The sequence below is a fragment of the Panthera uncia genome (genome assembly GCF_023721935.1).
Source record: "Panthera uncia isolate 11264 chromosome B3 unlocalized genomic scaffold, Puncia_PCG_1.0 HiC_scaffold_1, whole genome shotgun sequence".
Classification (NCBI taxonomy): domain Eukaryota; kingdom Metazoa; phylum Chordata; class Mammalia; order Carnivora; family Felidae; genus Panthera; species Panthera uncia.
In genome coordinates, this window is record NW_026057582.1 from 567,138 (window position 1) to 579,097 (window position 11,960).

Below are 11,960 nucleotides of genomic sequence, written 5' to 3' on the forward strand. Positions count from 1 at the left end.
CCCCACCAACCGACCCCCCCTGGGCCCCCCCCCCCCCCCCCCCCATCGGGAGCCACCAGGCTGCCAGCAACACACAGACCACGCGCTGCCTCCGCCGGCACCAGGACCCCCTCCCTCACCCCGTGCCAGCCCCCAGCCCAGCAGCCCCTCCTCCCCACTGGTTCCACCCGCGAACACCCACTTGGTCAGCAGCTGTGCACCTGAGACGCCGGCCACGGCCACGGACTACCCACCCAGGTCCACGGCAAGGCCATGCGGGCTCTGGCGCTCCCGGGTCTGCGCCCCACTCTGGGCCCCCGTCTCACCACCCCCTGCTCTGCCACGTCTGAGAATCAGGTGATCGATCCAGGAGAAGCCACACCCCTCACCCCCTTCCTCCCAATCACTCCAACCCCCCCCCCCCCCCCCGGGCACCACCCCCCTCCTCTCCCAGACGGCGCCCACCCCTCCCATTGTCTCCTGGCAGCACCCCAGCAGGCTCGGCCCCATCCAGAGACACTCCTGGATGGTCCCGACAGGGGGTCTGTGCTCACACGTTTCCCAGTAGCAGCCTCCTTGGTGTCTGGCACCCAGGGAGGTTCTCGCCCTTCCAGACAGTGCCGGGCCCCTCTTCTCAGCCACACCCTGAGGGACCGCCTCAGATTCGCCGGGGCCCCCGTCACCCGAGGGGCAGGGTCACACCGAGGTCAGGCCAACGGTCAGGCGGACTGGCCTGCAGGCTCGGCCACTTCCCACTGCCCTCTGCGGGCACAGCAGTGACCGCTCGGGGCCCCCAGCTCCCCGCGCCAAGCCAGGATCGTGCCCACAGCCCACTGGGTGGCCGGGATGAAAAAGCCAAGGTGCCATCACATGGGATCAGGTGCGCTGGCTCAGGGGGGCCCTGCCTCACAGCCCTTCCTCTCTGGAGGGGCTGCGAGACCCCGAAAGGGAAAGGGCAAGGTGGGGTGCCACGTGGAGCCGGCGTGAGGCGGGTGCAGGTGCCGGTGGGCGCTCGCCCCTCCTCTGCACCCGCCCCGAGTTCCAGCTGCAGATGTCCGCTGCCCGGCAGGCTGGGGACGGGCGCCACGGGCGCGCCTGTCAGCTCTGCGGACGAGGCAGCCTGCTGTGTGCTGTGGACCCGCTGGGCACCGGGAGCCCTGGGTCTGGGGACAGCGCTGGGCCCCACCACGTCCCCCGCCATTCCCGTTTCGAGCGGCCCTCTGGCTGCTTACACCACAGCAACGCCCCCCACCCCCTGCCCCGCCCAGAGGACACCGAGGACCCAAGCCCCGGAAACTCCTGGAGCTCCTGAAGGCCACCACACCCCCACCCCGTGTCCTCTCCACAAGCATCAGCCAGCCCGGTGCCCAGGACGGTGCTGGAGGCCGGGGGGCCACAGGGAGGGGACAGCAGGCTGGGCCTGGTTCCAGGGGCTTCTCATCCAGGCAGGAAAGGCAACAGCTGCTGGGGAGCAAATCTCAAATGACGCCCAGAATGCCAAGCTGGGCGTCTGTAGCGGGCGGGAGGGAGCAGGGGGTTGGGACAGGGCCGCGTGGGGGCCCAGGGCCTCTACACTACAGCGCACGGCCAGTGAGGACGAGGACCCCCGCCCTGGCTTCACCGTGCCCACGGCTCGGGGCCCGGCTCGTGCCCACCTGAGCACCACGGCTCAGGGCTCTGTCAGCCGGGGGATGGGCCTGAAGGTCACCGCCGAGTCCCCTGCTGTGGGACTCTGGGTCGAGGAGCTGGCCTGCCTTTCTCGTTGGGTCACAGGCCGCGCTCTTGGGAGAAGGGACCTCATCCTCCCCTCCTCTTGAGGGAACCAGAAAACCCCCAAGGAGCAAATTCACCAGGAGCTCTCTCCTAAACCAATCCAATCAGACACGTTTTCTGTTTGTTCCCAACACGAAGATCATTGCCCAGCGAGCTCCCTGTGAGCAGACAGGCGCTGGGGCGCGACCACGAAGGTCCTCGGGGTGGTATTTTCTCACCCACCGGGCCGGCCTCCTCCGCCTGAAGACCCCGCCCGGGGCTCCTATTTCAGGGACGGCACGTGCGGACACCCCAGCTTTCAAGTGACCGTGAGGCCAGGCCAGCAGTTTCCTGCGTCCCCCCCCCGGCGGCGGCTGGTGACGCAGCTGTCCCCTCCCTGGTGGGCCTCCGCCGTGGTGGCACAGAATGGAATGTCCTCCTGTCCACAGGAGCAGCCTGCCCCGGGCAGGGTGGTCACCACCTATTCTTGAGGAAGTGATTCTCCAAGAGGCAAAGCAGGAAAGAGGAACGCAGCTGTGGTCGACTCTGCTGGTTCAGACGAAGGCAGAGGCAGGGCCTCACCGCTGGGCAGAGGGCTCGGCGTCCACACCGGCTTCTCCCGGAGAACCCTCACCACGGCCCTCACGCCTGGCCTGCCGCTGCACGCGGCTTTTATCTGCCGAGATCGATGCCACCAGCGATCCTCAGGGGGCTCAGCTGTCGACGGTTCTGCTCCAGACCCAGACCACGAATAAACACACAACCGGAACCTTCCATGACCTGCCAGGTGGCTTTCCAGAACCCACGGATGGGTCCGGCCCATGCCTCCCGGCACGTGCGGGCAAGTCGGAGGCGAAGGTGGCAGACGCCCCGCCCAGACCCCGAGGCCTCAGCCTCCTGCCTCCTCACCGGGGCCCCCAGCAGGGCCCCTCCCTCAGCTGCAGTGCTCACAATGCTGAACTCAGACCAGGAAGGCAGCCTCCGCCGTCACAGCGCAGCCTGGTGGGGAGCCAGGACCCGGTGCCCCTTGTGTGCAAACAGCCCGTCACCCCCCGCGACGCCCCTTCTGTCCCAGGGAGCCCCGTCGTCTTCCCTTCCTCCCAAGGGCTCGCCCTGACCAGGCCCTGTCCGCCCTCCCAGCCACCCGCTCAGCCCCCCATCCTCACTCCTCTCTCAGGGGCCCCACACCCACAAATGAGTTCATCGTCCCGCGCCGGACGCTCCATCGGACAAGTGCTATGTTTGTAAACACAGTCCCCGCTCGCGCATTTCCTGGCAGAACCAGCCAGAGAAGAGGGTGTGCCGACCCGTCCCCACTAACCTCCAGTTACGCTGCGGCCGGCTGAAGCCTAAGCTAGGATCCAGCCAGAGCCTGCACGCTCCTGAAGGGCCCTCTGCGATGGCCTAGGACCCCCGGGGACCCCAGAGGACAGTCAGCTGGCCGCAGGCGAGGTCCCCAGAGCCGGCCCTCGGCAGGACACCTGCCTGAGGCACTTCTGGGGGCCCTGGAGACCCACAACGTCCCCTCCTGGGCGGGCAGGGATGCGTGTGTGAGCACGGAGGCACCGCCCGGCTGAGGGCAGAAGTGCGAGGCCGGGGCACCTGCAGAGCCGTGCTCCACGTGCCGCCCCTGCCACCCGGGAGGGCACGCCGTGCCACAGACGCTCACTCGAAACCAGGGAGGTCCCAACCTTCCAGCACACAATCGGGAGGTACGGTCACGGGTGCGAGATCTGCCACAGTCACGCGGCAACACGAGACTCAGATTACGTGACGGATCCTAGCAAATACGTTAGAAGAAATAAAAACTATCTGGAGAAAAAACTCAGGGAAAGAGGCAGGCGCCCCAGCTGTCCACAGTTCGAGGCTCTGACTCACAGAGGTCACCCCAGAGGTCACCTGAGGGCCTGCCTGGGGGCGCCAGCGCCGTCCCAGTGGGGACGACATGTGCCCTACGAATTGAGCCGAGCAACCGGGGACAGGAAGGAGGTGGTTGCCACACGAGGATGGAGACTGTGCAGCCCACCCAGGGCAGAGCCGGGCTGGCACTTCGGTGAAGGGTACGACCACGTCTGAGCAGAGGGGGTGCCTCTGAGGGCCCGCCCGGTGGTGGAGGAGGGACGAGGGCCTGTGGGGGCGGGGGTGGGGGCAGAGACAGGGGCTAAACCCCCTGCCAGCAGGACTCCACCCACAGAGAGGGCAGAGGGTGACGCTGTGGACAGACACTGCGCCGTTCACCTCAGACCCCACGATGTGCGTGCAGGGGCGGGGCGCAGGGGTGCATGCTGGAACGGTGGTGTTGCCACGTGGAAAGCAGACACGGAGCCAGCTGACAGCCGGCCGTGAGACACTCGAGGCACCTCCCTTGCTGCCAGGAGCACAAGCCAGCTGGGAGGAGAGGCTGGGCCAGTTCCTCCCGGGCCCCTCCCAGCCCACCTGCCGATGGGCAGCAGAGCCCCACGTGTGCCCACCGCCTGTCCCGGCCCCCGGCCCTCGTCTCCCACCATCGGGACAACAGCGCCCACAGGCTCTCGGCACCACGGCTGGGTGCTACCTGTGCCTGGCCAGGGGGCAGGTGCGCCAGTCCCTGGTGCCCCCGCCGCCACAGGGGACCCACCCTGGCTAGAGCAGCAAGAGACCCGGGGCCGCGGCCTTGACTCCCTGGGGCGCCAACCGCCAGGCAAGCAGCAGCTGGGCTTTGTACGCGTGCCTCCCTGCCTGTCAGGTGCACAGCTGCCCTTCCCCCAGAGGGAGACGGGGCCGGAGACACCGACAAACAGAGCGCTTCCACCGGACGGAAGTCCAGACGGTGCGGCTCGGGTACAGTCCCCCTGGACGGAGGCACCTCGAGGGCAGACAGGAGCCGGGCCTCTAAGTACGCGCCCACACCATCTCCAAGGCTGACTTTCCACTGCAAGGCTGCCTAGCAACCGCGGGAGCCGATGAGGCGCAGGTGCGGTCCGGCAGTTCCACGCGCTTGCCGCGCCCTGCCCGAGTCCAAACGCTGCCCCGCACCGCCAGCGGGGACGCGCGGATGTGCCAGTGCCCAGAGCACAGCAGCCTGGGGCCGGCCACGATGCTGGATGACACTGGGCTGTGCCCGCGGGGAGGGCACGCTCAACCTGTGGGCTCTGGGCGCACACGGTCCGCCCACCCTGCCTGCATCCCAGCACCCGTCTCTGTGACGGGTCACTCTGGCCGGGCCGCATGCTGCCTGGGCTCCCGACGGACCCTCGTGATCTGACCCATCACAGGGTCAAAAAAACACATCATTTTTCCCGATTGAACAGCCACTCTCTGGAGCGGTCCCCCTACCCCACGGACACCCGCCCTCACCCAGCCCTCCCACGCGGGACGGCCAGCATGTGGGGCAGGAGCGCGGAGAGCTGCTTCTGGAGCCCAGCCGAGGGGTCCCCACCCAAGCATCACATGAGACCACCCTGCCCCCCCCACCCCCCAGCAAAGCAGCTGTGAGCTCCCTTAAGGCAGCTGCTTCCTGCCACACAAAGGCCAATTCTGCACAGGAAGCAGACCACGGCCCAGGTGCACACTCACGGGTGGGCTGCAGCGAGAGGCACTGGATGCCCAAGTGCCCCCCACAGATGCCAGCCCACGGGCCACAGAGGGCCAGCCTTCTCGGTCTCCCCTCCGAGCCGACTTCATCCTTCGGACGCGGCAAGCACCGCGGCCCCCCCTCTGCCCGCGCACACATCCACCCCGCCCCAGCTGCCAGCCAAGTCCACGGCGCCCAGCCTGTGCCTCTCCCCCAGCACACACCCGCACACTCGAAACAAAACCCACACTCGTGAGCAGAGCACCCCTGTTCAGCTCCGGGAGCTCCCCAAGCAGGTGCACCATGTCCACACCGAGCCCTGGGTGGAAGACGGCACAGTGCCCACCGGCTGCCCCGTGGGACGCGGGCAGAGGTAGAAGGAAGAGCTGAGAACCAGCCACCGTCACGGGGACACGCAAAACCTGCCCGGCAGTGGTCTCTGTGACCACCCGCCGGGATGGTCGCATCCGGACGGGGCTCCACAGGCCCGCAGGGACGGTGCTGAAGAGAGGGAGGCTGGAACTTCCCAGAACTGGTCAAAACCACCGACCCACGAAGTTGGAGAACCCCCACCATGACCAGGCAGTATCAGAAGAAAGCCACACCTGGAGGTGACAGAGAGGCGATGGCGGAGGACAGACCTTCAAATGAGTCTCACCTGACCAACAGCCGACTTCTCAACAGCAAAACTGAGCACAAAGTCAGGAAGATACGCCCTCCACGTGCAGAGGGGAGATGCCACCTGCACGTCCACACCCACAGGACACCCTCCAGAAAAAGGGACAAACGTTCCCGATACACAGAAAAGCAGTTATCAACACCACCTCGCTAAAGAAAATCCTGAAGATGCCTTCTCAGACATAAAGAGGAGGAAAACTATTCCAGGTTCTGAAATAAAGGAAAGGAAGTGGTGAGTTTTGCGGTTAATCGAGTGCTAACAGAAGAGCGGAGTGAACCCCTCCCGGGCTCACGAGCACGGTGACGTACACCAAACAGAAGCGTGTCAGCATGAAAGCGTTGGGTCAGAATGACAGGTTGTAAGGTCCGTCCTTGCATCTGCCAGGAACAGAATAAAGGTAAATTACCTTGAAAATACAGCCAGTATGCAAACTGCAACGTACACGGTAATCACTAAGACACAGAAACAGTGGTAAATTTCAAACTAATATATGATGGAGAAATAGAACGAGAAAAAGCCCGTTCAAAATAAGGTAAGACCAAAGAGAAAAACAAACACAGAAAATAGAAAACTGATGAGCACAAAACGTAAACAGGTAGACGCGAACCGAAACGTCAGTAATTTAGGCAAAAGACCTAAATTATTCTAGTTAAAAAATAAAGATTCTCAGATTCTAGTTAAAAAATAAAGATTCTTAGAGTGAACAAAAACTAGATCCATGCCGAATAACCAAAGATACATCTCACGTGAAAGGACACACGAAAGTCTAAAGAAAAAAGGTGGAAAAAGAAGCAACACATAGTGCTTTCCAGAAGCTCAGAGAGCTTTCCTGTCACCAAAGTCCACGTTCAGACAGCCATATGTGCTCAAAGTTCAAAACCCCTGGAAGGTATCATAATCCAAACACGTATGTACCTAAGAGCTTAGTCTCAAAATGACACAAGTCCAAGAGAAACAGATCAATCCACCATCAGAAGATTTTAACACACTTCTCCGGTAGACAAAAAGGGGAAGAGATCTGAAGACGGCAGTGAACCAAGCCTGAAGGGCGCGGACAGACATCAAACGCCATCAACTGCCAGAAACGCATTCCTTTTCGGTACAAACAGAACATGTATGAAAACTGACCTCAAACTGAGCCATAAGGCAAGTCACAAAAAATATTATGGACCTGGTGTCATGCTGACCACTCTCTCTGACCACAACATAATTAGGTTAGAAAAGAACAGTTGGAAGAAGAGAGATGAACTGCATCATGGAAAACTAGGAAACAAACCCATATGTTTGCGTATCGAGAAACTTGGAAACTTGCAATTCCGACAGGTTACGGAGAGAATAGTGGAGACCACGAAAGAATATTTTAAGTGGAACGACTCTGTGAGGCACAGCTGATTTCCAAAGTACAGACGCTTATGTGAAAGGAAACGAGGAGGAAAATGAGGAGCCACACATTTATCAGAAGAAACTACAAAAAGAACAGCAATGTAAGCCTGAGAATCATAAATGGCAGAAAACAAAGAACCAGTATTCATTTCATCCACTGCTGAGCCCTCGGTGAGACAGAGACAAGCGTTCTTGTCCACCTGCACAGCAGCTAGTGTGACGAACTGAGGGGACAGCACTACAGACCCTGCGGGCGTTAGAAAATAAAAATAAGAGAATATTGTGAACGACTATATGCCAGTAAACTCAAACATCTGGACAAAATGGACACATTCTCAGGAAAACATATTTTAAAACGCCAACTCAAAGGGGGGAAAGTGTCCTACAGCTATGGAAGCCACTGAATCTGGGCAGTGCCTATAGAGCAATCCCACGCTGAGGGTCCTTTCTGGCTGGCTTCCCACAAACATTCCGCGATGAAGCAGCCCCAGTCTTGCATACAGGACACCACAAAGCAGCAAAAGGAGACACACTCTGAAGCGTGTTCTACAAAGTGTCTTGGCATCAGAATCTGGTGAGACTGCAGACCACACGCGCACACACACAGATCCTAAACGAAATCTTCATCGTCTAAACCCGCCAATGAGCGAGAAGGGTGACACTGCACGACCAGGCTGGAATTTTTCCAAGAACAGAAGGTTAGTTTAATACTAGAAAATCCATTTACGTAACGTAATGTACCACAACAGCAAGTCAAGGAGAATCAGATGATGCTCTTAATTTAAAAAAAAACCTGTTTGGTTATATTCAACATCCAGGCACAATAATCCCAGAAAAGACCCTCAGGAGAAGCCATCACCCAGCTGTCGGAATGGCTAGAAGTCACAAGACGATGGAACACAAGACGGAACACAGGACGCGGCTAGTGGCAGCAGCAGACAGTGCCACCACTTCAGAAAACTGGCACACGCCACCCCCTCCCCCCGGTGGCCAGTTGTCACCAAGGACAAGTGACAGCCCTGCCCCAAACGGCCATGGCAGCTGTGAACCCAAGAGCCTCACCCTGGAAACAACCCACACGCCTGCCGACAGGACAGGTAGAAACAAGGCGCGGTTTCTTCCCACCGCGGGATACCGTGCGCACCCAGAGGAGGGACCGGGGACACGGACTCGGCGTGCGTGAGCCCAAGAGCCACCTGCTGCCTGATCCCGCCGCAGGGAGGCCCCAGAACAACGGAACTAGCCTGCAAGTGCGAGCGGCCGCTCCCGTCTTGCTGAGGTGTGGCCGACGGGCACACAGCCACCAGACGTCCCCTGCCAGCTGGACAACCTCCTCCCTCCACCATGTGAACCAAACTGCAATTCGGTCCCTGAAATGGGCCAAGGATGCGAACAAGGGGTTCACAGAGGTAAAGATCGGAGTGAACGGTAAGCAGGGGAAAGGATGACCAGCCCCCCAAAATTTAAAAACTAATCGATAACCTGAACAGGAAAGAAAAAATAAATGGGGCGCGCAAGGGTATAAAGTGACCCAGAATCTGCTGGGGCCCAGGGGTAGGGGAGGGGCCACCTGCGGAACCCCGGCCACGGCGCAGACAGGAGGCGACAGGGAAGGGCGCCACGCCACTGCTGATGGCCGCCCGGGAAGAGTGCACCTGTGACGGCCTCCTCGGGGAAAGCCACCAACTCAGGGCTCCCTGGAGTTCCAGCTTCACACCTTGCACAGGCCCCGGGGAGAGCAGGGAGCTTCCGCCACGACCAGGAAGGGAAGGGCGAGAGACAGGAGCCAGGAAAGGCAAAGGTGCACACCTCGCAGACCGCCAAGGAACACGCATCACTGGGAGAAGACGGCCCTAACGCTTGTGGCTGGGGAAGGATGACCTTCCCCTCAAGAAACTGCCCCGGCTCAAGGGGGGACAAAATAAAACTAAGAAGGAGAAAGAAAAATTGGCAAAAGAAGTGGCCTGCAATTTGGCGGACGAGGAAGTGCAAACGGCATCAGTAATCAGAGAAATTCGAATTGAAACCACGAGACCGTTTCACACCCACCAGACTGGCAAAAGTTAAAAGTCAGGCAAAGTGTTGGCAAGAATGTGGAGCGCTGGGGACTCTCCTCCCCGCCGCTGGGGGCTGGAGTTGGCACAGCCACTGCGGGAAGCCTCCTGCTAGCAACACCGCGCACACACCCCCAAACCCTACTACGGGCACGTGCTTGCGGCAGGCCTGGCCGCCCCCTGGACACACACGAGCACAGGACGGGGACTCGACGCCGACGGCAGCACATCCGACATTGCTGAAAAGCTGGAAACGGGTGAAAGGCCCCCTGAAGAGCAGAGACCCATGTTGTCATCTTGCAGGGGCAGCCACGGGTACGCTGTCACTCGGGAACTTAAAGACTGGGTGAAAGCAAGACAGGCAAACGAACAGAGAAAGTATGACCCCTTCGGGTACGAGAAACAGTCCTGCGCAGAAGGTATGGGCAGGGGACGGGCACCGCCTCTCAGGGAGGGGCCACACTCACCAGGACAGGTGGGGGGCGTGTGCCATAACCCACGTTCCCTATGTTCAACCCATAAACTCTGCCTGCCTCTCCTGATGGCTGTCGTGCTCACCCCAAAGAACACCACCCGCCATCACCCCTCCCCTTCGGCCCAGGCTGCACACCCCACCCCCGTCCCCTGACGCTCACCAGAGCGGGCTTCCCAGACCATCTCCACAAGGTGTTGCAAGGACCCTAAATCCAGCTCCTACCCTCCTGGCCTCTCCTGCAACCTCCCCCCACCACCCTCCAGTTAAACTTCAGCGGTCTTTTGGGGAGCCCCAGGAAGCAGCTGGAGAGGTGCAGCAAACAGAGGCCACGCTCTGCACTCTGTCGGGGGGCACGTGGTGTAGCAAGGGGGCACTGACGGAAGGCAGCCAGCATGAGAGATCTAAGGGCTGGCGGCGGTGGTGACAGTGCCGAGGGACAGACACATCGGGGGAAGAGCTGCCCATATTGACCCCTGGCTGTGGGACTCGACCCTAGGGCAAATGCCAGGATGGGAAAGGGCGAGGAGATGCTCCTCAGCTTGGCTGCGAGGCTCAGAGACCTCCCAGAAGGAGAGGTGAGCAGGTGGGTCTGGAGTCACTGGCCCCCAACCCCGGCTAACACCGACCCTCAGGTCTCACAGGGTCACCGCGTCCTCCAGGAGGCCCCATGCAGATCTGGCAGGTATACAGAGGGCCCGTCCTTTCCACTTGGCACAGCCAGTGCCCTGAGCTCCCAGCTCTGCACCCCCAGGGAGCACACCCCACAGACTGGCATCCCCAACACCTCGCTCTGTGACACCTATAGAACGAGCTGTGTCCCCTTCAGCAATACACCACCCACTCCCCATGTCTGGATGGCAATCCTGAGGTCCTCACCACGAGGTCTCCCTAGGGAGTGCAGCCCTCCAGGCCTGACCCTAGTGCGAGTCTGCCTCTTCCCTCTGGCCTGAGAACTTCATCTTCAGGGACCACTGAGTCTGGAAGAAACCGAGAGAGCGCCACGCTGGCAAGGAAAACAGGGAGGCTGCCAGTCTGCGTGGAGGTGACCTCGCTACAGCACTGGCCTGTGGGTAGACCTGGTCTAGCTGTTCCCACTGGGGTCCAGCCACTTCCCCACCGAGGCGGGGGGTGCAGTCCTCTGCCATGGCAAAACTAACAGCCTGGTGCAAAGCGCCCAGCTCATGGACACGAAGGTGTCTCTAAACTAGGAAACACGGCGCACACAGGTAAAGGGCCAGCAGGACTGAGCAGGCAGCACCAGGCCCCCAAGACCACCAACAAAAAGCTGTGTGCTGGATGAAAGAGAAAAATCACGGTCCCAACTTCAGGTGTCCTCTGGACACTGTGCGCCCTGCGGGTCACTCCCAGGACACTCGGACTTGACAGTGTGGCTGCGCGCAAAAGGAAATCTGACAGCAGTGGAGAGAGGAGGCGCCCTGAGTCAACTCCAGCACCAGCACCGCATCAGTGGACAGGTGCAATGATGCCGCCTGGGAGCGAAACCAGGTGAGCCTCAGAAGACCGCGGGACCTGAGACACCCGCGCCACTCCCTCCCGGCGGTGCCAGGACCTCAGAGGCCCTCCACGCGTCAGAGATTGCTCCCATTGAATGCGCATGCCGGAGTGGAGCGCGCAAACGCGAGGCCCGGGGTGGGGGGCCCCCGGGTGGACGGGCGGTTCGGGTGGAGACCCCGGGCACGAGGACCCGGGGGACGGCCCCGAGCACGAGGTCCCGGGTGGAGTCCCGGATGGACAGTCTCGGGTGGGGACGGCCCAGGGAGCAGGTCCCGAGTGGACGGTGCGAGGCGGACGGTCCCGGGTGGGGACGGCGCGGTGCGCAGGGCCCGGATGGACAGCCCCGGGCAGGCGGTCCCGGGAACAGGTCCCGGGTGTCCGGCAGGTGCGCGCGGGAACAAAGCGGCCGGGCGGCGGCGTACCTGGGCACGCAGCTGGGGCTGGAGCCGTCCACCTCCCAGGTGGCGAACAGGTTCATGGGCACGGGCGTGTTGAGCGCGGCGGGCGCGCCGGCCAGGCCCAAGAACCTGTTCGCCACCTGGGAGGTGGACGGCTCCAGCCCCAGCTGCG

General features: G+C 61.5%; 1 protein-coding gene across 1 annotated transcript in view; it reads right to left on the reverse strand.

Annotated features, from left to right (window-relative positions):
- PACS2 (phosphofurin acidic cluster sorting protein 2) overlaps nucleotides 1–11,908 on the reverse strand; it is a 55,918-nt gene extending 44,010 nt beyond the window's left edge. Inside the window, exon 1 of the mRNA XM_049611993.1 lies at nucleotides 11,813–11,908. Coding sequence (XP_049467950.1) covers nucleotides 11,813–11,868 — 56 coding nt within the window. The 5' untranslated portion in view covers nucleotides 11,869–11,908. The remainder of the gene's footprint in view (nucleotides 1–11,812) is intronic.
- Between the last annotated feature and the right edge of the window lie 52 nt (nucleotides 11,909–11,960).